At 45.5% G+C, this 25,320-nt stretch overlaps 1 protein-coding gene across 2 annotated transcripts in view; it reads right to left on the reverse strand.

The window, feature by feature from the left end:
* Positions 1-25,320, reverse strand: part of GRIN2B (glutamate ionotropic receptor NMDA type subunit 2B) — a 422,513-nt gene that overhangs the window by 83,701 nt on the left and 313,492 nt on the right. For both annotated transcript variants that reach the window (XM_067008755.1, XM_059081259.2), the window contains one exon: positions 21,714-21,828. In XM_067008755.1, coding sequence (XP_066864856.1) covers positions 21,714-21,828 — 115 coding nt within the window. The remainder of the gene's footprint in view (positions 1-21,713; positions 21,829-25,320) is intronic.

The raw sequence follows: 25,320 nt of genomic DNA on the forward strand, positions 1-25,320 counted from the left end.
CTCAAAGAGAGGTCAGAAAGGGAATAAGTCGATTTACTGGATTGAGAGTCAGGAAGCCACAGTGGCACGAGGAGGGGCCATTGCAATGGAAGCACATTATGCGGTGTGAACTCGAGGCAACTTCCATTCTGCTCATCGAGCGTATACAGGGTCAACACTGTGACTTTATATTTATCACTGGAAATAAGTTTATCTCTTAAAAGTTTTTTTAATTAAAAAAATTATTCTATGAGGTTAAGAATACAACATGAGACCTACCCTCTTAAGAAATTTTTAAATGCGTAATACAGTAGTGTTACTAGAGGTACAATGTTGCACAGCGGACCTCTAGAAGTCACTCACCCTGCATAACAGAAACTTTATGCCCATTGGTTAGTAACTCCTCATCTGCCCCTCCCCCTCAGCCCCCGGCATCCACCGTTCCCCTCTCTGATTCTATGAATTTGGCTGTTTTAGAGACCTCACCTAAGTGGAATCATGCAACGACTGTCCTGTGACAAAATATTCACATTGTTGAATATTGCAGAATTTCCTTCTTTTTTTAAGGTTGAATAATATTCCATTGTTTCTAATAAGTATGTCTCCATCCAGTAGGCGAGTTTTGTCTAGAATCATTAACTGGTCACATGCATCGTCCATCTTTCCCCTTAATGCAGTAGGTCTACGGTTCCTTTACCCTAGAACTTCTATTTGTTGAGCCAGACTCAGGACTAGGTATCTGCTTTTGTCAAAAATCACCAAAAAAAGAGTTGCATGACTCTGCGAACCCCTTCCTGCGCTCCCCACCCCCCGACTCTCAAACCACAAAGGGGTTGCACCTGTGTTTCCAGCTCTTTTCCTCTGTGACCCGGAAGCAGAGGAACGCTGTCCTGGTGGCCAGCCTGCTCAACCGTCCTCACTGCTCGAGTGGCTCCATGGGAACCCACAGATAAAAGGTGTGAGAGAAGAGGGAGATGTTATTTCTGGAATTATCATGATAAGAGGTGTAATGAGAGGCTCACTGCTGGGCTAGACAGAAAGAAGAAGGAGGAGGAGGCAGCAAGGGAAAGAAAGGCTTCCTTGGTTTCTCTGCAAAGAAGCTCTAGGAAAATATTTGAAAATGTGTGAATGGTGAGAAATAAGTAGGAAACTGAAGAATGAAAGGCTTCGGTGCTGGTTAACTAATCCCATTTGCTTGTTTGTATGTGAAAGACCAAAGAGAATCTTGGCATAAAGGACATCTTTTAAGAAATCTGTTGCTAATACTTTACATCCGAAGGTCTCGGCTTAAACTTTCAGATAACAGCCTTGCAGGGTGACGCCCACAAGATGATGGACAGGGCAGCTGAGCACTGGCTCCCCTAAACTACTTGCTGCCGGTGGTGAGTCAACTGGTTCTGGTTCTGACAGTTAATTTTCATTTTCACTGGGTCCCTGTAGATAACAAGTGCTGACCATGTTCTCCTTTATAGCTGAAACTGCTCAAGGCTCGGGGGTCCAGTTTTGCACATCCTGCTGGTGCGTCTTGCTTATCTGGGCGGGACCTGTCCCGATAACTGAGGTCCTGGCATCCCTGTCCACTCATTATCATGGCAATTACAATGAAGTAAGGCTAGGTTTGCACCCAGTTCTGTAAAGCCCAGTCCGAGGCTTAAGAACAGCTTTGAGGTTGAGGATGACATTCTGGCCCAGGTTCTGGCTGCTTCCTTCAAGGTCTGCAAATAAGAGAAACAGAGGCTTCTGACTGCCAGAGACGGTGGGAACAACTGAGGAAATGGAATTAGGAGTGTCAGGCTCCCACAGCCTTCTCCCTGAGTTAAAAAAATAAACAAGCAACTCCCCTAAGCTGGGACGCTTGTTTTATGTGCTTAGTTGGAGCACTCTCTTTGAGAAACGTGGAGAGGCTAGAAATGAGCGTGGTGTCAGTTACATGAGACCACCAGGCACAAGATATCCAAGGTATTCAAAACCCACCCAATTCGCATCTCTCCTTCTCTGTACCAGCAAACCTGTGGGCCAAACGTCTCCTCTTTTCTCAGGCTTGTTCTCCTAAGAATGGAACCTGGCTCGGCCCAGAATAGAGCTGCACAGCCCAACCAGCGATGATTAGACTCAATGCCTGAGGCCAAAGCGAATGCGCTGGGCACCTTTGGCAAACGTGGAGCATGAGGCTTGAATTTCAGAGCTACAAGAATTGATGGGGAAGGAAACAGCCATCAGGACACTTAGAAGCTAGAGCATTAATCCACACTGCCCCCCTGCCCCCCACCCCCATGGAACATGAGTGGGATAAGATCTTTCCTGTGCTGCATTCAGTGGTACGTGGTAATCAGTATTGTCTCCGGAGTCTGACTGCACAGTCCAAATCCTGGCTCCTCCACCTCCTGGCTGTGTGACCTTCAGAAAGCCACTAAACCTCTCTGGGCCTCATGATTTTTTTCGTTTGCGGTTTTGTCTTAAATAATGCTCCATAGGGATGTTGTGAGGGTTAACATGAGTTAATATAAGTAATCTGCCTAGAACAGTGCCAGGCCTATAATACTGACCTATTACAGAAGTGATAGCTATTACTAACACTGCTACCTGTCAGCTAGGGCTCCTGTCTCTTTAAGAAGAACTGGCACAAACTGGGGTTTTGAGTCCCCAAATCTTCTGATCTCTTCCCTTCACTCCCCCTGCTTTCTGCCCCGGGTGGAGTCTACACTATTCTCGACCCCTTTTGAGAAACTTCCACCCTTTCTAGCTTCTCCTGGAGCGCTGACCCTTATCTCAGTTCTCTCTTGCTTTCTCCACCTGTCCGTCCATTTTCCCTCACGCTCCTTTCCTGGAGAACAGAATCCAGCACACTGCAGGCATTAATTAAAAATTCGTCGAAGGAATGGTAAACCGGAGCAGGAACATACAATACAGTCCCAGAATACAACAGTGACTTCAAAATATAAAAAGGAAAAAAACATATATATAAATAAAGGAAAAATAAAACTTATAAATTATTTCCAATTTTGAAGGACAGGATCACAGAGAAAGAGCTAAGTGATCGGTTACAAGACAATATCCAGAAACACAGAATAGAAAATAAGAAGAGGCTGGCCCCCACCGCGGTGGGGAGTCCCCGTGGTCTGCGTGTGTGCAGCCGTGACATTGATGTGTAGGCGACACTGCTTGACTCCAGCCACCCACGTCTCTTCCATGAAAGAGTCAAACTGCGTAAGGCAGTCAAGGCTTTTGCCTGGGTGCTCAGGAGCCGGGCCCCGAGGAAGCCTGTTCTCCACTGGTATTTCGTGAATGACTAGAAAGGCCAGAGAAGCCAGGCAGTGGAAAAATTCAACCTCCCTTTCCAGCCCCCATCCCAGAAGTTAGCTGTTGACAAAGCCCGTGGGGGCCAATGACAGAGCCGCCCCATCTAGGAAATGAAGTTCTAAAAATAAGCAATTCTTATAATTAATTAACAAATAAATAGATGTCACTAAAAATATGCCACAGACAGAACACTGTGAAAAATCCAAAGGTGCACTTGAAACCGCAGACTGTCTGAACTAGAAGATCTGGGGGATTTAACTCAACCCTCTTGCTTTCTCGATACGGAAACTTGAAGCCCAGGGATCCTAAGTGACTTGATAGGCCAAGGGGCATGGACTTGCCTATTTCTGGGAATTTAATGCCCACCGAGTCTGGACATCCTGCTTGAGGCAGGCAGCAGCGAGGAGCCAGGGCAGAGAAAGAAAACAAGGAAAGAGCTCGGGAACTCCCGCGCCAGCAGACCGGCTTCGAAGATTCAGTGAAAGTTGAGGCCAGGATTGAAGAAGTAACTCGGGAAGGAAATGGAGCAACCAAACCAAGCAGGCAAACCATTTGCTGTCCTGGAGTGAGTGGTTCTTAAACAGTGTCCCGGGGAACTGGGGATGTTCCAAGACTCAGCTCTAAAGGGCCAAATAGCTTTTTCATGTTCTAAAAGCCGCTCGAGCGCTCCGAGAAGAACGGCCCAGGTGCTCATCTATTATTGAGCATGTTTAAAAACGCATTTAGGAAAGAGCGCCAAGAGACAGATCTGCAGCTCAACGTCAGTCCCAGGAGGGCTGTGCTTGCTTAGAGGAGGAACAGAGTTCACGTTCAGCGATACGGGAAGAGCCACCATGGCAGGTGTCCTGGCGTTCTGGGAACACCTGTCGGTGTCCCCCCTCCAGCAGGTGCCCGGAAGTGAGTGATGCAGGGGCCGAACGCCAACAAGGGCAGCCTCCCTACTGTTAGCTCGCTCAGGTCGGTGAGCGGTGGCCAAGATCTTGCACCTTGTGTGTCGGGGGGACTGCACGGTGGGGGAGGGATTTTGTAACACATCCATCCACACACACAGTTTCTAAATAATGAAATAATACCTGGCACTAAAAATGATGTGATCAATAGACGAATATATAGATCTATTATCTATAGATAATAGATCAATCAATGGCTTGATAAATATTTAATGATATATTTTCTATCATATTTATATTTTTAATATTTTAATGATACGTATTTATGGCATACCATTCACAACACATTGTTAAAGGAAAGTGTTACAAAAATGGGAATGTATACTACTATCGCGATTTTATAAAATGATGCACTTACATTTATAAAACACATTTATAATCTAGAAGAGCATAGAGGAGAAGAGATTGGAATGACAGAAACCAAAATGTACACAGAAATTATCCCTGGGGGGGAGAATTTGAGGTGAATTTTATTTTTTTCTTTACGCTCTTGTCTATTAACTTTTTCTCAGTGAGTAGCTACTATACTTTTGGATCAGACATAAATAACAAATATCATTACATAAAAGAGAGGCTTATTACTCAAGATGAAACTAGATTCCTCTGGTTCTGAAAAAGAGATCCTCACAACTTTGCGTGCAATACGTTTAAAGCCACAGTTCCTCCTCCTTAAGTAAGGCTTTTACTTAAGTATAGTCTTAAGCAGCCAAGAAGTCATCTGGAAAATAAAACTATAGGTGGGGATTTGGGGGTCTTCTTAGCGGCTGCCGACCACCATCACGTTCTTCCCCATATTATACCTGTGTGATATTCTCAACAGCATACATTTTTTTAAGAACAGAGTGTCTTGTTTACCTTTATTTCCTCTTAGCGCCCAGCACAGGGTCCTTCATAGAGACACCCTGCAGTGTGTGTTCGCTGAATTGAACTGAAGCTGCCTGATACAAGAAGTGATAACCGGATACAGGAAGGAAAAGCGATGCCTTCTGGTAGACTTTGAGATTCTGCTTTCACGTGAAAAGAAGAAATGCCAGTGGAGACCCAAGGAGAAAGGTTTATCTGAGTTCGCAGAGTAGAAGAAAACGTTCTGTACTCGTTGTCGTTCTTCGGATACAGGAAGTTCCACTCTGAGATGGAGTGTTTCTCACTTCTGGAGTGGGATGGGGGAATGTAAAATTCCACATCTCCAGGGCAGAAAGAGACCAAGCACTCCCCTTACTTCCTAAGTTAGCACTTGCACGAAGGTCAAGATACGGCTGTCATTACTTTCACGATGACCTGGCCTTCCCTTACATCCTAAATGCTCAGCATCTCATCTGCGTGTGGTTCTTTTCCTGCCCAAACAACTTCAACCTCCTTTTTTCTGGTCTCTGCTTTTTCCCTTTCTCTCTGCATTAGTTTGATCAGACTAGCATAACTAGAGTCATCTCGCTCCTCTCTGCAACTCAGACTCTGTCGCTCCCTCTCTAATCGCTATCAGTTTTCTGTTCTTAATACGTGGCATTTCCCCCACCTTCATTTCTGATTTCAGTTCTTCCTATTCCACACATCTCTTTCCTTTCATTTGCCCACCGCTTTCCTTCATTTTCTTGGCCTCCTGGCTGAGATTTTTCCCTGCAAAAGCCTTCCTTTCTTGGCCAGGTACATGTCCTTGGATAACTCAAATTCCCCTTGAAAGCTCATGTCTATGAAGCCTTTCCAAGATATTCCTCCAGGTAGAATTATCTGTTACTCTGACAAGAAAAAAGACAAAGTCACGCGTGCCTAAAAGTTTTGAAGACATTAGAAGTTTATACTTCTGTGTTTCGCTGTCTGACAGATAGAAAGCCCTTCAGACATGTAGCGTCTCTTGCCTTCTACAATTCTCAGGTGAACGTGGGGGTTCAGCACAGTACAGAACCGTGGTTGCCCCGTGGGCTGATGCGTTTTTAAGACAGCGCTCAAAATTCTCATCCGCCCCCTAGGGACTACGAGGTGAACTGCAACACGCAATCGCAAGGCTGTGTCCGCTCCATTTTTACCTGATTCCTTAACCCTGAATGTACCCACTTCCAAGGCATACATTTTTGGTTTTAAGCAGGGACTGAATCTTTTCTGAACTCATTCCTGTTCTAGGAGCTGCAAACTCCAATGGCTGTAAGAACTAGGTAGATCATTAATAAAAAAGGGATGGGACACCTGGAGGGTGTGTATTGAATTGAGAGTGTGTATTCCATCCAAAGGAGGCGCTACCCCTCAGCCCCAGCAGAATGTGAGCCCAATGTGGCCACTCTTCGGATTTTTTTAGGAATCCACAAATCTGGAGTTTTAAGGGAATCTCTAAATTTGTAAGTGCTCAAGCCAGTTTAATCTTAAACACACCACTCGTGGGCCACCTAGAACACGTCTGTGACCCCAAAGCTGCCTGTGGACTTGTGGAGTTTTATGACCTTTCCTAAACATCCTCATCAGGTCCTCGTGCAGTGTCACATGGTGACCACAGGGTCCAGCGGAGACAACTCAGGAAGTGAAATAATGTCCACAACAGCTGCAAAAGAATGTCATGGTCACTTGGAACAGTAGGTGAGGGTACGTGACTTACTAAATGCAGTTCTGATTAAACAAAGAGGGTTAATGCTTTGCGGTTCTTCAGAAAGATCAAGCATAAATAGTGAAATGTTCACAGTCCAATGTGTCAGGTTATAAAAATTCATGTCCGTATTCTCTAAAACCTAGTAGTGATGGGAAAAATGAAAGATCAAATACTACCCACATTTGCCCTGCTGCTTGGAAGTGGGTCTGTAGTCACAACATAGTATCTATGCCAAGTTTCAGCAGAGGACCTATGGGCATCATTTGAAAGGTGTTTACTTTAAGTTGCCAGTGAAATTTCTAACAGCTGTTGGACATACTCCTTAGAAATTTAACTGTCATCTTATTTCAGATGAGAAATTGTAAACAAGCCCGGCTGGGGGCTGGTGTCTCTAAAAGCCCCTTGGGGGGCCGGCATCATATGGTTAAGGAGCCATCACACCCTAGTCTTAACCACCGTAATGGCACCAGGCGCCATTTGAAGTGATGATATTTACTTCTTTGTTGATGTGTTTGTTGTCTGACCTCCTCACGAGGACAAAAATTCCTTGAGGGTGGGGAACTGGTTGGTCTTATTCAATACTGTTTCCCCAACACCTAGAATAGTGTCTGGTACTTAGTAGGGGCTCAGGAGATATTTCCTGAATGGACAACCCCAGACAGTCAGCCTCATAACCTGGAGTTTCTGCAGCAGTGACTGAAGACCACAGATAATTCACAGTCTCCTGGAGTGAGCGATACAGGCCTTAACTCTTTCTTGCTGGGCTTCTGGCTCTATCCTCAACTTTGTGGAGGGCTAAAGATTCAGATTTATTTCAAAGTAAAAGGCTGGAAAATAAAATGAGAACAGAAAATGGTGAGAAAGTGGCCGTCTTAAATATCCATTAAACAGATACGTCTCTTCTCCTTATGAAAGGGAAATGTCTGTGGTCAACTGTCCCTGGGTTTTACAGGACAAAACTCAGATTTCCGGGCCTCATCCCTGGAGCTCTGGCAGCAGGACCTGAGGATTTGATTCCAAATAAGTTCCCAGGTAATGCTGACGTTGCTTGTCCAGGGACCATACTTCGAGAATCCCGGGTGTAAACTATCAAACGCTACGTGTCAGTTGCATTTTCTGTTTCCCTCCCCACTTCACCACCATACCCTTTGTAGTCAACCCTGACTAGGACGTGTGTCTTTTGACATAAACCACCTTCCCTTGTGCGAGGAACTCCTTTAATGCTTGGGGGCCAATCTACCCGCTGCACGATACGGAAGCCATAAAGGGGAGACTGGCGGCGGTTTGTGACAGTGAAACAAAAGCCAAGGAGATCAAATGGCACAAGGACACACCATGAGGTTTCATCAACAGTCACTATCGCCTAATGTGGTTTGGTTGTTATGTAATGGTTACTGAGAACCCACACTGTCCTAAATCTAAGCTGAACATGTTTTTAATTCCCTGATTTGGGGGCAATGAGCCCAGCATGGACTGCTGTGCTGTGTTGGCGACCTTACCATTCTTTTATTCTTAATAAGGCTCAATTTTTAAAAATCCCTGTGCAAAAAGTTGTTTAAGAATAAAGGAAGAAAGAGTGTTCTTTGCCAGTTTATCATTGGGCACGTCAAGGATTCTATATGTTGTTTCCTAGTTCCTTCCTTATAGTGACTAAGGCCAAAATCCAACCTTGTTGTGTACTTGTGTATGCAGTTCATTTTTCTTCACTTTCTTGTTTACTAGAACCCAAATTCAGTTAAGATTGGTTTAAAATATGTTCAATTATACTTCAAAAACAAACAAACAAACATAGAAAAAGAGATCAGATTTCTGGCTACCAAAGGCAGGGGGTGGGGGGAGGTGGAATTGGATGAAAGTGGTCAAAAGGTATAAACTTCTAGGTATAAGACAAATAAATATTAGGGATGTGATGTACAACATGATAAATATATATGATACATATGAAAATTGTTAAGAGAGTCAATCCTAAGAGTTCTCATTACCAGAAAGATATTTTAAAATTTCTTTAATGTTGTATCTATACAAGATGATGGATGTTCACTAAACTTATTGTGGTCATCAATCCATGATGTATGTGAGTCAGATCATCTTAAACTCATACAGTGCTGGCAATTATATCTCAATAAAACTGGAAGAAAAAAACACGCTCAGGTAAAGAACAGTGAATATTTGCACAGCACCTGCTACACGCCAGATACTGTGCTAAGAATTTTAAATGAATTAAAGCTTATTTGATCTGTATAGCCACAGTTTGAGGTAGGTGCTATCATTCCTTCCGTTTTATAGATAAGAAAAGGGAAACAAAGAAAGTTGAAGCCACATCTATTTACACTGATTTGGATGAATCACTGTGTTGGGCAGAGGTGAGGAAGATATGATGCCTCTTGGCTTTTAAATTATGCCTCAAAGGGCAAGTTCAAGAGTCCAAGGTTAAGGGGAAAGCATAAGCCAAGGCATGTAGGCATAGAAGTACAAGAGGTTTGGAGAAGGGGTACTTGCAATTATGCTGGTGTGTAGACTAAACGCAGACAGCAGAAGAGGAGACAGGACGGGAAGGTAGGTCAGTCTTGACTACTGTGATTTGGGAACCGGGCTCTGGAACACACTTTGCCCTCTGGAAGCATGTCTCAAATTTCAGTCATTTGAGTTCCACTGTACTGATTTTTGCCACATCTGTGCACCACCTACACTATTTTAAATTACATATGAAATAACCTTCTTTTAAAAAATACACTTATTAAAAAATTTCATATCATGACTGTAAATGTAAGACAAGTGTCACTTGTCAAAGATAGAAGATAACTATAAAGATAAACAGACTATTTAAATAAAAAATACTCATCCCTCTTAATTCATGTACCACAGCGAAACCCACAGTCACACGTGGGGAAACGCTGACGTGACAATGATGAATCAGAGAGGACCAGTGGTCTTAGCTATTGGATTTTGCTTCTACTTTCTCTTTTACATATTTGTATGTATGCATCTCAATGAACCTTCTGCTAGTTTGATGTGAAATGCCCAAACTCCTCTCTCTTAGCTAGTTGAGCTCATAAAATATTTAATTGATTGTGTTTTATGTAAAACAAAGTTAAAATCTCATGTCAGCCTCTCGGTGAGATCTGAAGTCTGTTTTGTAGGTCAGCTATTTTAGATTCCTCTTGGTGTTTCGACATTCCTCTGCTCCTCGTGCAGGTGTCTGATCAATGGGGCTGCATGGCTGCACTGCCATGGTGGCCGCATTTTAGAAGAGCTTTTAATGCAGAAGCAAACCATTTGCTAGAAAATCCTGTCTGTGTAATCAGGACCTAGACAACTATTTCTGTAGGTAGCTGTGGCCTTTGCTATCGGGAGAGACGTGTTCTGTCCTCACAGTTTGAGGAGATACGTTCTTGTTCTAGCTGAAAACAAGAGGCAACGTATGCATGTATGTATTTTTAGGGATGTGTGTGTGTGAATGTGTGTTTAATAATAGATGGTGAAAAGGTAGGAGGATGTGGGGATGCAGAAAAGCTTTTCTGTTGTTGTTCTTATCTTTCTTGCCTCTCTCCCTCCTTCCATTCCTCCTTCCCTTACTTTTTCATTTTATAATCTTCTCAGGAAAACATCACACTGAAACAGCCAGTCACAGTTTAAGCTGACTCCCCCCACCTACCTGGTACAGGACCATTTCTGAACACTCTGTTGAAAAACTCTCATGTGATGGTGCCCACAGATTTCCATGGTGTGATCTGTCCTCTGGTCTACAACATTATCCCCACTGGGAGTGCTACACCTTGATGCCATCAGTCTGGTTACACTGTTATACTCTGTGTATCAAGGCAAAACATATGTTGGACTTAAGTGGAGCCAGACGTAAATATCTACAACTCAGCTCTGCCACTCCTGAAGTGTATGACTTCGGCAAATCATACAACTTCTCTGAGCCTCAGTGTACTTGCCTGTGCAATAGGAAGTAAGTTTTAATAGGAATCAAAATTAGGTCATATAGGCTAAAACCCTTCATAAACCACATTTTTACTAAAGGGCCCAGTAAATGTCAGATGTGCTACTGCCAAATCTTCCTAAGACCCCTTGATCTCCGGAAAGAGTGTTCTAGAAATTGTACATCTTTCTCAGACCCTTTAGGGAGAATAGATGTTTTTTCACTGTTCTATAAAGAGAATGCTGAGGTGGCTTAAATATCCACCAGAAATTCTACCCCAGAGGTAGTATTCTATTCCTATGCCAGAAAGCTCCCCTCCTTATGGGATGAGTGAAAAAGATGGTACGTGTTATTATGAGAATAGCCAAAATTGATGATCTTAGAAGACACCATACACCAAACCTTTAGAGTAGAAAAATGTGAAAGGATATCTAGCAGAGTTTGGTGTAAACGGGGAATACTGTGCACTTTGAAAATACAGCTGTGGAGAATGGTCCTCTTTCCCTTGGGGTCTGTCACTCTCTCCCGGGTGTCTACGTGCGCTCTTCTCCTCTTTTATTTGTCTCCTCAAGACCACATATTCATTCTCATCATTCCCCTGGCACAGATCTGTTTTAAGTTCAAACCTTCAGAACACGTAGCTGATGGAGCTAAGACCTGGAATGCCTGCAGAACTGGCAATGGGCAGCCTTTCTGGGCAGCAGAGACTACCTGGGTCACATCATCACAGAGAGGGAGAGCTGGAAGAAAGTGCAAGAGCTTGTCTCTCTCTCTCAAAATGAACTGAAATGTTCACCAAATTATGGACAGAAATCATTCCGATAGAGAGAGAAGATAATAAAATCACACCAAATAATCTTGAGTGCTATGGCTATCGTGGAACGCTTGTATTCATGTTTTTTTAATTAACAGCTTTCATTCCTAAAGGCAGTTTATTTTCTTAATTGGCCAACGCTTCCTTTCAGCTCTCTGTACTGGGGGCCGATCAGCAGAGTTAACATGCCAAGGTCAGCGCTTCCCTCCCTGTGCACACGAATCACTTGACCCTGGTCCCGGCCAGCTCTCGTAAGTAGGTATTGTGGAGAGAGAGACTGTGCGTGGACTTGTACAAATCTGTCATCGCTGTAGGAAAAACTCAAAGCAGAAGATCTCCTGGTGATAGGTCAACAGAGGCATGCTTGTAGATGAAGATCATTCAGATATTATAGCTTTAATGTCACACCTCAGACGTCAGGGCAAGTGTATATGCTATTAACGTAAGCACGAAGTAGCTTGTTTGGTGGAAAATGCGCCAAGGTCTGAAGGGAGTAGTCCCTGCCAAGAGGGCCCTGACAATCCTGAGGCACGTCAGCCTGTGGGTATGTGAGTCAGCCAGCCACGTGCCGCCCCACTGGTGAAAGAAGGGGATCACGCGCCCTTCTTCCTGGGTCGCTTGGGGCACAGAGAATGGAAACAGCACTAGAAACGATGTCACACCAAGCATGAGCCCTTCTAGCTCCTTAGGAACATGGGCCTGAATTTTACAAGCTTCCAACTCTCAAGAAAATGGTCCCAGGAAGTTGAAAAGTGCAGACACAGACCACACGAACACCCCCATCCTCTGTGTGCTATAACTGCCAAAGATAAGAAATATGCTCATCAGCAAAGTTAGAGGATCAGAAGGTCAGAAGGAGGAAAGCCCTGTGGGATCCCCAGCAGACCCGGAATCACAAAGGAGAGCCTTTCACAACCACTGCATGGGTGTCTCCTCCTCGTTACTGAATGAATATAACCCAAGCTTCTTGAATTAAAGGAGATCAGTTTGAATGTTTAGGGACATCAAACAACAACAACAAAAGGTGACCAAACCTTGTCACCTCGGCCATCAATATTACACATCAAAGCTGGATTACCAAAAACTCTGAAATTACTCTCATATGAGTACCAGTCTCTACTGAATACACACATGAAAGCCTAACCATGGGCGATCAGTTTAAAGAAGTCTGATACATCTGTGCAATGGACTATGAGGCAGTCATTAAGCGTCATGCTTGTGGATAACGATAAAAGAAGAAAATGGTCACAGTATCATAGTGAGAGAAAGAAGATCGCAAACTGTTCATACATTGCGTTTCCAGTTCTACTGTATCACACTGTATTGTGTTAAAACATACACATATACACACAGGCACAGAAAAAAGCATCCGTAAGAAACAGAAGAAATGTAAACACTAATTCTTTGTAGGTATGTAAATGGGTAAATTTTATTTTGTCCCCCCAAATATCTTTGATAAGCACCAATTACCTTTATAAGAAGAAAATCATAAATGTTGTTTTTAACCTGTATATTAACATACGCGTCTTGTAACCTCTACACCACTATTTCATCTTCAATACCACTACTGGAAAAACATTATAACGTAGAATTAGAAAGGTAGTTCAGAGGACTCAGGAGCCAACCAAAGACAACTGTAATGAGATGACAATCTCAATAAAATTTAAACAAGGTGGAAGAAAGCTATCCTTTGGCTTTAGGGATCCTTTCCTCTACACAGTGTTTCCTTAAGTCAAGATTAAGCCAGCACTTCTGTCTCCAAGCTCCATCCTGCTTTTCCCCCCCATCAGCAGGTATAGGTTTCAAAAGCAAAGTCAACCAAGGTTATCTTGTTCTTTTATCCATTTCATGCAGTGGCTGAGGACAGCACATGAAGACAACCAGCCTTTCTGAAATGACATTTCTAAGTCCGTTCCCCCAATACAACCTGCTCTGCTCTTCGAATTATTTTATAAATGTACACGGGGGTAGCAGCTTGACATTGTGGACCGAGTCTACCAAGAGTGGGTGTGGAGAGCTTGGGGGTTAAGGGCACATCTCCCCACCATGGGCTGTGGCCCCCAGTGGCCTCTTTCCGGGACCCTGGCCAAAGGTGTAGGCAAAGGGCATGGGCCGCGGCTCTCGGAGCTGAGCGAACCAAAGGAGGGAACCCTTGGATGCAAAAGTCTGTGGTAATCACAACTGGGAAAGACAACCCAAAACCGAAAGCATGTAAGCCAGAGGCCTTGTCTATAAACCACTGTCATATACATGCAGGGTCTTTACTAACCAAGCAAGATGAAAGAGCCACCCAACTATTAGACCATATCAAACAGTCAGGTTTAAAATCACCTTAGGTTGCAGAAATTTTCAGCGTCACAATAAGCGCCCTTCTCCTTGCAATACTTCTGTCCCCAGCAACTAGGCGAACAATACTACTAATTTGGTGGAAGCAACTCTAGGCTCATAGTAGGCGCTCAATCGTTATGCGCAGGAAGGAGGGGGGAGGGGGGGAGGGAAGAAAAACTCTCAAAGCCTACAGTTCTCGCGCGGCTCTTTGGGCAGGACTGCACGTTACAGAGCCGTGAAGATATACCCAATTTTTCCTTCTTCCAAAGCCAGCCCCTGGTGGCGTTAACACTTCTGGTACTCAACACTTCCCTCTAGGAAGAAAGTCTCCTTATAGCTAATATAAATCCTCTCGGCTTGGTCTTAAGCCCACTTACTCTGGTTCTGTCTCGGTGGAGAAAGTGAATAGCTGGTCTCAACACCTGGTCCAATAACTCTTCATATATTTAAAGAGAGTAAGTCATCACCTTGTTGCCTCTTCTTCTTCCCCTCCGTGACCCCCATTCCCACAGCTTTTCGCCATGGATCCTGTTTCTTAACCCCTTAATCCAATGATGCATATTCGTATGCAGTTCAAAGTCAGCAAAAAGAGCATGTTGCCAAGCGGTTGTATCAGGAGATGCAGAGGCAACACGGCAACATGGGAGGAGCTTCTGTTTCACTCCCCAGACGCCCTCTGAAAGCCTGGAGAGGGCACGTGGATAGCCCGTGGCCTCTTCCCCCGGGGTGGGAGGTGGAATTCAGCTGGGGCAGGTGTGTTCATGCAACACCAAGTATTTCCTGGCCCGCTTAGTACCGTCTCGCACTGTGCTGGGCGCAGACATCTAGCGGAAAACCAGCCAGATGTGGTTCCTGGGCTCGTGAGCAGACCGTCAGTTTGTCCGTGATGAGAGACAGAGAGAGAGAGAGACAGAGAGAGAGAGACAGAGAGAGAGTGTGTGTGTGTGTGTGTGCGCCCGCTCTCTGTAGGGATGGACGGGCTGTTTTATGTCAGGAGTCAATGGCTTTCAAGCAGAATCTGCCGCAGTGGCGATCAGCCTCCGTCACATCATCACCCACTTGATCGTTCTGGAACAGGATCACTCTAGTCTTCGGTAGCGGCATCACAGAGCAGCCACAGCCTGGAGTCAGCGCTGTGTCTCCTGGACACGGGGCTGCCGGAAGCACCCCTCAACCTGTTTCGTTCATCCCAGGCTCCCGATGCCGGTGGGACCTTCTGTTTTATAGTGTTGTTGCTGCTGAGGCAGCTCTTGGGAGTCTTCTCTCTACCAGTTTGGTTACCCTTCCTCTCTCTCACTGATCCATACGTTAATTCATAAATATGACTATGGACTCAGCACTTCCTACCGACCACTTTCACCTTTAACCCTTCTTCCAGTGGTGGATATGGCTGTAATCTCTCAGGATTGCCAGCCTAAGGTGATAACTGGGGCTTGAGGAGCCCAAAGAATGACCCAGACAAACGAAGAATGTTTTAATCTACACAAGGAGGGGTTATTTTCTGGTAGGTGGAGGCAGGGAAGACAGAGTGCGCTCCTAAAATACACCCCGGGCGGGTCTGGGAGAAAGACGAGCGAGTGGAGAGGCAAACCATGTGTATTGTCCTGCGATTCTGACCCAGGCAGTCCCTTTAAGGTCTGTTTACCTCTTACAACCTGAAAAACGCATCAGCATTTCTTGAAGTCATGACTCAGAACACACCCCACTGCACTTCATTTTTACTATCCCCGTCTTAGGAACGGTGAAATGGAAGCAGGGTGCAGCAGCAATGAAGCAAATCCTGAGAGGCTCTGATACAGACAGAAGCCTGAATGCTTGCTGGAAGTGCTCCTCTGTGCCAGACTATTCCTAATGCAAGTTGATGCATCTGTCCCCCTCTTAGAGAGACTTACAAATGAAGCCACTCTGCAAACAAAGATTTTGCACCATCCCCTACCCTTTCCAACTCACCATGCTGTGTGTGTGTATTCCTCTTTATTTTTTTTTTTTGTACATTTTTTATTGGAGTCTAATTGCTTTACAGTGGTGTGTTAGTTTCTGCTGTACAACAGAGTGAATCAGCCCTATGTATACATATGTCCCCTCCCTCTTGAGCCCCCCTCCCAATGCCCCCGCCCCCGTCCCACCCCTCTAGGTCACCACAGAGCACCGAGCTGAACTCCCTGCACTACACAGCAGGTGCCCACTAGCTAGCTATTTCACACATGGTGGTGTACGTATGTCAGCGCTACTCTCTCCCTTCGTCTCGCCCTCCCCTTCCACCCCGTGTCTGTCCACAAGTCCATGTTCTCTAGGTCTGCGCCTGTGTGTTCCTCTGTAAATGGTCTTCACATTTCTACACACCAGAGATACGTGCTTGGCTTTCTGTGAATATAATTCTGATCCAGAGGTCTCTTTGCTATTCTAGCCCCCAGCCTCTGCACCTCCTGAGAGGCTACTAATATACGATCCCACTAAAGGTTCACAAAAGCATGTACTATTCGTTTAAAAAGAGAAGTTGAGTCAATGTAGAAAATTTGTATATGCTTGGGAGTATTTTCAGAGCAAATGCATAAGACATTGAGAACTATGATTGCCCTGAGGAGGGACCTGGGGAACCAAGGATCATAGGTGATCAGAGGATATTCTTTTTACTGGATATTCTTTTGTATCATTTGACTTTTTACCATGTGCCAATATTACCTTAAAACATTCCTCGAGCAGGGTGCAGACTACCAATCGCTATTTGTTGAATACTGGCTACGTTCCAGGCCCTATGGACTGGTTTCACTGGAGTATCTCCTTTAGAGTTGGTTACTATAAAATCCCCTTTAGGGGGCTTCCCTGGTGGCGCAGTGGTTGAGAGTCCGCCTGCTGATGCAGGGGATGCGGGTTCATGCCCGGTCCGGGAGGATCCCACGTGCCGCGGAGCGGCTGGGCCCGTGAGCCATGGCCGCTGAGCCTGCGCATCCGGAGCCTGTGCTCCGCAACGGGAGAGGCCACAGCAGTGAGAGGCCCGCGTAGCGCAAAAAAAAAAAAAAAAAAAATCCCCTTTAATCTGTGTGACAGCCTTCTGTAAAGCCCCATTTTACAAAAGGGGAAACAGACCCCGGTAATGTCAGTCGTCGCTCTGTATACACAGCTGATAAAGGCAATGTGGAAAACTGAACTGGGCTCTCTCCGGTTTCTAAAACCATGCTCGGCCCCAGACTACCCTGCCTTCACTTGAAGTCTCTTGGAAGGAACCAAACTGATAAGACAGTAGCTTTGAGACTACTTTGTAAAAACCTGAAGGAATATTGTGAAATCCTATCACACGCTTCACACCGACGGCTCAATAAATCCTCCTCCTCCCGAGGCTTCCTGCTGAACGCTGTCTGGGCGCGCCCGCCTGGAGGTGAGCCCTCCCGAGGGGCCCCGAGGCCCTTGCTGCTCTCAGTCCGTAGGGAGATGTACCTGCTCTCACGTGCTTTTCCGTAAACCACTCAGTCTACACGGGAGAGCCTCGGGTAGAGGCGAACGGTCGCTACCAGTCACTGCTCGAAGCCTCCTGAGCGCACAGATCCTTCATTTCCTGAACAACCATCTTTTGAGAGGCCCCTCGGAGCCGAGCACTCTTCGTAAGTGTTAGGATTATTGAGGTGAACTAGGCCCTGGTGCCCACGCAGCACCCGACCCGGTGTGGGAAAACAGGTGATAATAGACAAGACAAACAAAACGTCAGATAATAAGTATCTGGAAGAAAATGAAAATAAACCTGACTGGGTGGCTCCTTCAGCTTGGGTCATCAGGGAAGGCCTTCTGAAGAGATGCTATTTACCTCAATGACAAGAATGACAAATACGTCCTGGGAGCTACCGTCCTTAAAAACAAAGTCGGGCTCCTTTTGTATGCTCCAGCTCTCACCAACTTCCACGCCATGCTCCTATTTATTTACAGCGTGAATATGTAATCTCAGAAGTTAGAGCTGGAAAGGACCCATCTCACGCCATGATTCTAGACACGAGGACAGAAAAATCCAGAAGAGTGAAAAGAGCAGGTCACACAGCCAGTTAGGGGCATCACTAGGAGCTAAAGGCCCCATCTCTTAGCCCACGCCTCTTCCACAAATTGAGACTCATTCTCTCCTGATCTCTCCAGTGACCATCTCTTCACTGTAGAACCCTCTCCCTGAGGCCGGCCTCTCTGAAGTCTACATCTTCCCTGGACCACCGGGGACCTTCTGGAATGCTATCAGGAGTCCTAAGAATGCAGAAGGGTTCTGGGGGCCAGGGTGACAGTGGAAGAAAAGGTACAACTTCCCACGGTTCGATTTTACCACCTCCCAGACACGCCCTAGACCTGTGCCTGGCATCCCCACCCTCCCCGCAAGGGCTTCCAAGTTTGGGAGCTGTGTGGCTCGTGAACCTAAGGGATACTGAAGATCTCTCTCCAGCAATGCTCCCTGACGTAACCAAGTCAGTATGAAAATGTTCTATTCTAGGATCCCAATCCCCCCAAAAGACTTTATCAAAAGATTACCCACAGAATTTCTTTAAATAACAAGCTCCCTTAGCACACTTAAAGTGCGATCTATGAAAACTCAATCTACAAAAAGATTTTATCTCCCCTTGCCCCCCAAAATGAGCTCTTGTATCAAGGGCAATAGCATAAACTTGGATTCTTAATGATGGATTTTAGACTCTTGTATTATGTAATGGTTCTCATTCATTCTACACGTAGTTATTGAGCTATGCAACATGCTCCTCCAGGTTGCCATGAGGACACGACAGTATAAAGACACAGCCTCTGTCCTCCGGAAGCATCACACATGCAACTCTAACACAGGCCGATGTGACGAGTACTACAGCAGAGGTACGGACCAAGGCTACAGGGGATAAGGGAGCAAAAAAATTACATCTTGGTCAAAGATCAGGGAAGGAGACTGCAACATGTTAATTGGGCTTCAAAGGATGATTATGATTTGTATAATTGGACCACTCATTCCAGGAAAAGAAAACATCACGACACTCTGTACGGAGAGCAAGACATACAGGGGCACATTCTCAGAAAAGAGAGGAGTCCAGTGTAGCTTGATGGTGAGATGGGAAACGGTGAGGAAGGGAAGATGGGTGTTGGAAAAGAGACCAGAGCCTTGAACGCAAGAATAGATAGAGTTGGGGCCCAATCCACAAACTGCAGAAGCTCTGAGCAGGTTTTGGGCAGAGAAAGAACATAACTAGAATTGTGGCTTGGGAAGCTCTTTCTAGAAGCCATGTCCAGGGCTGATCTGAATGGTTCAACGTGGGCGTCAGGGAGAAGGAGGCCCGTTTAAAAAAAATTATCCACATGGCTCCTATATCATATAGAAATAAGGAATAAATGCAAGAGTTAGAGTAGAGGTAGATCTGTTAAGGAGGGGAGGGATCCAACCCCCAGGAAGGAGGGTCTCGTTTTGGAAAGGGCTGGGGGTCCCAGGCCTCAGATTCCAGCCTAAGGAAGAGAAGGCAGCACAAATGATGAGAAGTGGTGTCTCTTTAAGATGGGACAGTTGTGCGAGGGCCCCTTACTTGGGACAGTAATCGTGCGTGAGTCTACTGAATAAAAGCCACCCTAGCTGGATGTCCTCTGATCCACGTAGGAAGCCTCCGTTTTTAATAACTCCTGTTCTGGAGATGTACAGAAGGGCCTTCTGTACATGCCGGCCCAGACACTCCTTGAATGATTATGTCTCCACAGCAGCAGTGAAAAGCAGCTGGACTTGGGGGAGGAGTGGGAGGCCAGGGAATCGCCATTTTGGAACAAATGACAACTCAGGGGAGGGCCGGCAGCGTCAAGCAGGAGCCCCGGGCATAATGTCAGCCTCACAGCCAAGCCCTGATAGGAGGGACGCGTGACAGATCGGGGTCTTCGCTTGGACAGATGAGGCCCCGGGTGCCACCACCTGAGACGCACGTGCCTGGCTTCACAGGTGAGCATTCCCGTGACCACCTGTCCACGGCTCTCTGTGACGAGACGGTGAATTTCACGAAGTTTACCTCTGGCTTCTTTTCCTGGCTACTCTCTTTGGAGCTATATCACCTGGTTCGCATCCTAGTCAGAGCCATGCTGACAGCCTGAAGTCTGTTCTCAGCCAACTGGCCCACAGAGCCTGCAGAGGCTGTAAATCGATGGTTCCCAATGTGATTCACAGAACGTGATTTCATGAGTAAAGGGATCTTGTGATAAATCATTTGGGGAAGTGCCAGATTAAATAAAATTAAAGGTGCTTCTCTGCTGTAAGACACCTCTATCGGCAACAACATGGATGGACCTTGAGGGTGTTATTCTAAGTGAAGTCAGTGTGACAGAGAAAGACAAACACCGCATGACCTCACTTATAAGTGGACTCTAAAAAAAAAAAAAGAAAAGGAAAAAAACCTAGTTCACAGACACAGAGAACAGACTGGTGGTTCATGAAAGGGTACAAACTTCCAGGTGTAAAATAAATAAGTCATGGGAGTGTAATGTAGAGCATGCTGACTGGTTAATAACACTGTGTTGCATATTGAAAGCTGCTAAGAGAGTCGATTTTAAAAGTTCTCATCACAAGAAAACAAAATTTTGGAACTATGTGTGGTGACGGACGTTAACTAGACTCTCTGTGGTGATCATTTCACAATATATACAAATGTTGAACCATTATACTGTACCCTTGAAACTACTCTAGCGATGTATGTCAACTACCCCTCAGTAAAAGACACCTCTGAACTTTCAGGTGCTAATATGTTCTGAGAATCTCCCAGAGTGAGACAGAGTAGACAGCACCTCTCAGTCTTATTTATCTGCGAAACCATCTCTCAGCAAAGCGTCTAAAGGCACAAGTGCCCTGCCGAACACTCTCGGGAACACCAGTGATGAAATTACTCTCAGGAACGTTTGCATTTAACTAGCAATCAGGTATAATAATAAAAGCCAATACCTGGCAAGTGCTTACTACGTGCCAGGCACCCTTCTAAGTCGTTTACATATATTAATATAGTTAATCCTTATAACAACCCCGTGTTATTGGTACTATTATTATTATCCCCATTTTTCAGATGAGGAAGTGGAGGCACAGAGAAGTTGAGAGATTTTCCCAAGGCCCTAAACCGACCATTCAGTGAGTAGAGGAGCTGGGGATTGAACCCAGGCAGCCTGGTGCCCACGTAAATTAACGCCTAATGGTAGGAGTTCAGACGCTGCGATCAGCTGGTGGTGGGAGAGATCCTGAGAAGAGCCTTGCCTGGCAAACCTCCAGTCGCAGGAAATCCAGACTTGTGTGCTCATAAAGTGGGTTTCACAGGCCTCCCCGGTACACCGTGTAGGGCACGACTTCTGAACTGCACCACGATTCGCTTTCTCCACCCAACTGTGTTATATTGTGCACGCGCGCTCTCCCGTGAAAACAAAGGCACGCTGCAGGCAGCACCACTGCCAGTACAACCGAAATGTATAGGGCCAATCGTCTCTTTTTTTTTTTTTGGCAGTACGCGGGCCTCTCACTGTTGTGGCCCCTCCCGTTGCGGAGCACAGGCTCAGCGGCCATGGCTCACGGGCCCAGCCGCTCCACGGCATGTGGGATCTTCCCGGACCGGGGCACGAACCCGCGTCCCCTGCATCGGCAGGCGGACTCTCAACCACTGCACCACCAGGGAAGCCCGCAATCGTCTCTTGATTGACCAAAGGAGCAAGAAAACGAAGATGCAAGTTTGAGAAGTGGCCGCCCCTGTGTTCTTTAAGAATTGACCCCTTGCTCTCCAGCTCAGAGAGCAAAACCAAGGCGCCGTTTCCCTCCAGTGTGCTGCAGACCCTCCGATGCCCGCCCCGTCCGCTCAGGATAAGAATTTTGCCAAAGACACGTCCTACCCTTTCCCACTTCCTCTCCTTGTTCAGAAGAATGATCACCAGCTTCGGGTGCATCTGGTAGCCGTCTTCACTGAAGGACAGGTTCCTCCCCTCAAAAGTCACATTGATCAGATACCTGGAAAGATAAAACACAGAGAAGGCTGAAAGTATGAAGAAGGGATGCTGGAACAGGATGGTTAAGAAGACGGAGAGAGAGGGCTGGGGGCAGACACGTAGACAGATGTACAAATACCACGTAAAGCTTGTACCCCTCAGGCTCCCAGCTGACGATCCAGTACCGTCATCCAAGTTTTCGCATAATAGGAATAATAAGAAGAGACAGAAATTTAAAACAAGGGCAGTGGGCTTGACTTCAGTCTGCAGCTATGACTGAGCAACTCATTTAGCCCTTTGAACATCAGTTTTTTCACGATCTGCCAAAAATGGGGTAATAAAGCACCTACTCTATTAGGTTTGTAAGGCTTAAATTAGATAGCTTACCACGGGGCCTGGTGCAGAGTAAACTCTCAGGAAGTGTTAACGATTAGCATTCAAAGAAGGAGCTGGATTAAAGGGCAGAGGTGGTAGAGACGAGACACAGTGGGCGTGCGCCAACACAACTTCCTGCTCAGAGAGGCTGGGGTTCAGGGTCTTTCCGCCTCCCAGAGACATGCCTACACTTTTGAACTCTTGCGATGTGCCTGCCCAGCCCATACTTCTAAGGGTGGCAAGATAAGTCCAGCAGTCAGGGATGTGGTTCCACGAGATGCATCTGGAAACCAGGGCTATTGCACTTTGTAGGGTGAACAGAAAATAGCAGGGGCGGGAGGTGGTGATGGGGGAGGAGGGAGAAACATTTCACAGAGTGTTCTAGGTTCAGGCACTTAAACTAGCAGAAACTCTAATAATCAGAGTCCGACCAATGGAGCTGTCTCCCTCTCCAACACCTGTACCCCCCGCTCAGCCCATCCCCCTGCTGGCTGCTCTGACCTGATGAAGTTCCCTCACCGGGAATTCCCACAGGCCATTCCAACCGCATTAGTGCAACTGTGCTGATGGTAATTTAGGTCCCTTTACCACCATGGCGCAAGGCATCAATAATGATTAGCTCTGTGTTCACATGACATGCTACTCTGGAGCCTTGCACCTGATGCTGCCGTGAGATGTGTCTCTGCTACGAAGCAAAATGGGAATCTCCTGATTGTCCTGAGCATTCCAAAGGGCTTCAAACCTTTGACCAACAATGGTGTCCTACTACATCTGAAGGACAGAAGAAGAACGTGCTGAAAGGCTCCTCTTTTAAGTCTTTTCATTCAACGGAACTGTGAACCTCTTCTTTGATTCTTCCAGGTAACATTAGGTTAAGCAACAAGGTTGCTAGGATGCCATGTCCTTCAGGCACTTCTAGAGATGACTAGGCCTTGTGAATCGAATCCTCATGGACCACTTCTCACTTCTAGAGCTGCCTGGGATTTTTCAACCTGTCATTCCGGGGCAAATGCAATCAAGAATACGGACCTCAGAAGAGTAGAGATTCCTAGAATCTCAAAATTGGAAGAGACCTTCACAATCCATCAGCCACTTACTTCTTGTAGTTTATGCTTCCCTTCTACATCATAAAACCAGCCCTCTCAGCTCTCCTTGAATACCTCCACTGATGGGGAGCTTATCACTGTACACCTTACCCTCAAGGCAGCCATCTCACTGCTGGGCAGTTCTTTTTACCTAAAGCTGAAATCTGCTCCCCTACCACCCCTAGATCCTGGTCTCCTCCTTAGATATTATACAGTCTTAGTCTAATGCTTCTTCCACATGGGAGCCCTTCAAGTATTTGAAGATATTTATCATGTATCCCTAACAAAATACATTTTAGTCTTTGAAGAAACCATAAGCTCAATTAGCTCTATAATTTTAACTTGACGGATCGGGGAACTGAAGCACAGAGAGGTCAAATTATGTGCCCAATGCTCTCCAGCTAACTGGGAGCAGAAATAACATTTTAAGTGCCATTCTCAATCCCATGTCCTCTCTAGCACCCCACCCTGATTCTCGTATGCCACAGCAGCTTTAATATCCCTGGTTCCTTCACGTGGTCCTGCTATGCTACGGCTTCAGCTCCCTCCCTCTATCCCCTTGGCCACACTCTCTGGACACTTGCAGCCGGTAAAAGTGTATGTAGCGTCCCCGATTCCGCTCGAGGCTCCCCCTGGCGTCTTCGCCATCCCCTGTGCTGCTCCTCCTCTCAGCTCAGTGCTGCCCGCTCCAGCCCACCACGGCTGAGAAGGTGATATTCGGGTCTCCTGTAGTCAACAACAGCTTCGACACTCCAACCAAAGTCCCACATGATTCACTTTAGGGAGTCTAATTACAAAAGCACGAAAAAAATATTTTAAACTAACAGACCAGAATTTAAGCACCCAACATAACCAACTTGAAAAATCTGTTCTTACCACAACAACATGGTGTGGCTTAGAGTAATTTCTGGAAGTCTGCAGAGAAGGTGTACAAAACACGTAAAAAAAATTAGTCTTGCCTCTTTTTTGGAAGAATGCAAGAGAGGAGGGGGAGACAGAGAAGGAAGGAAGGGAGGGAGGGAGGGAGGGAAGGAAGGAAATGGAAAGAAAGAGAGAAAGAAGTAGGAAGGGAGGGAGGGAGAGAGAGAAAGAGGGAGAGAAGGAGGGAAATAAATTAACTGGTTTAAGCACCCTCCTTTTCACCAGACAAGGCTCTGAATAATTCTGACTTTATCTAAAATGCCATTAAGAATATTTCAAAGAAAGTGTCCATTTCCGAAGGCAATTATAAAAGAGAAGTTCCCAAAATCATGTAAGTAATAAGCAGCACGAATGGAATAAGTATATAGCCTCTCAAGATGACTCCTTTGAAAGGGGACGGCACTGAATTAAGTGGATAAGTTGAGAAATTCAAACTCCGAGAAAATAAACCACATTCATGGGTAACTGCTCTGTAATTAAATTTCTCTAATTGTTCCTGTTCCCGAGCCTTTTGATTTTCCTTACATATTTCTCTCTCTCTGGGATGTTCACCCTCTTCCAGTTCTACATGTTCATTTTATTCTATGTTGACATTTCTCATATATTTTACTTATCAAAAATAGTAATAAAATGTTATGATGATACACAAAGTACTCTTCTCCAAAGTATCCTTTAATCATTCATATCCTTCAGCAGTGTATAGATTAATCATTCACATTGTGCTTTTCTGAGTAATTCCCTGGGACGTGCCAACATTTAGCTATTAGTGAGGAGCTTGCAAATATATACTCGCCTTGAGCAAGGATGCCCTTTGAATAGCAGAAAAGACCAATCCATTCACTGGTACTGAAAAGTGTGAAAAAATAATCGGGAGTGTGGTCACTTTTAGACATGTGACCTTGGCCCCAAACCTGACTTTTTCCTCTTTAAAATAGAAACACCATTTTTTACCTCCAGTTTATCACGTTGTGATGATCACATGAAATAGGGGGTAGAAAAATGATATAAACTATGATACAAATATAAGGTTATATAGAATAAAAAATAGATATTAGCCTGATTTGAGTATCTAAAGGTGAGGAACTTGCCTCATTTTGGACCTCAGTGAGTAAAAGTGTGATGATTACGTTTAA

This window comes from Kogia breviceps, chromosome 12 (genome assembly GCF_026419965.1).
Source record: "Kogia breviceps isolate mKogBre1 chromosome 12, mKogBre1 haplotype 1, whole genome shotgun sequence".
NCBI lineage: Eukaryota > Metazoa > Chordata > Mammalia > Artiodactyla > Physeteridae > Kogia > Kogia breviceps.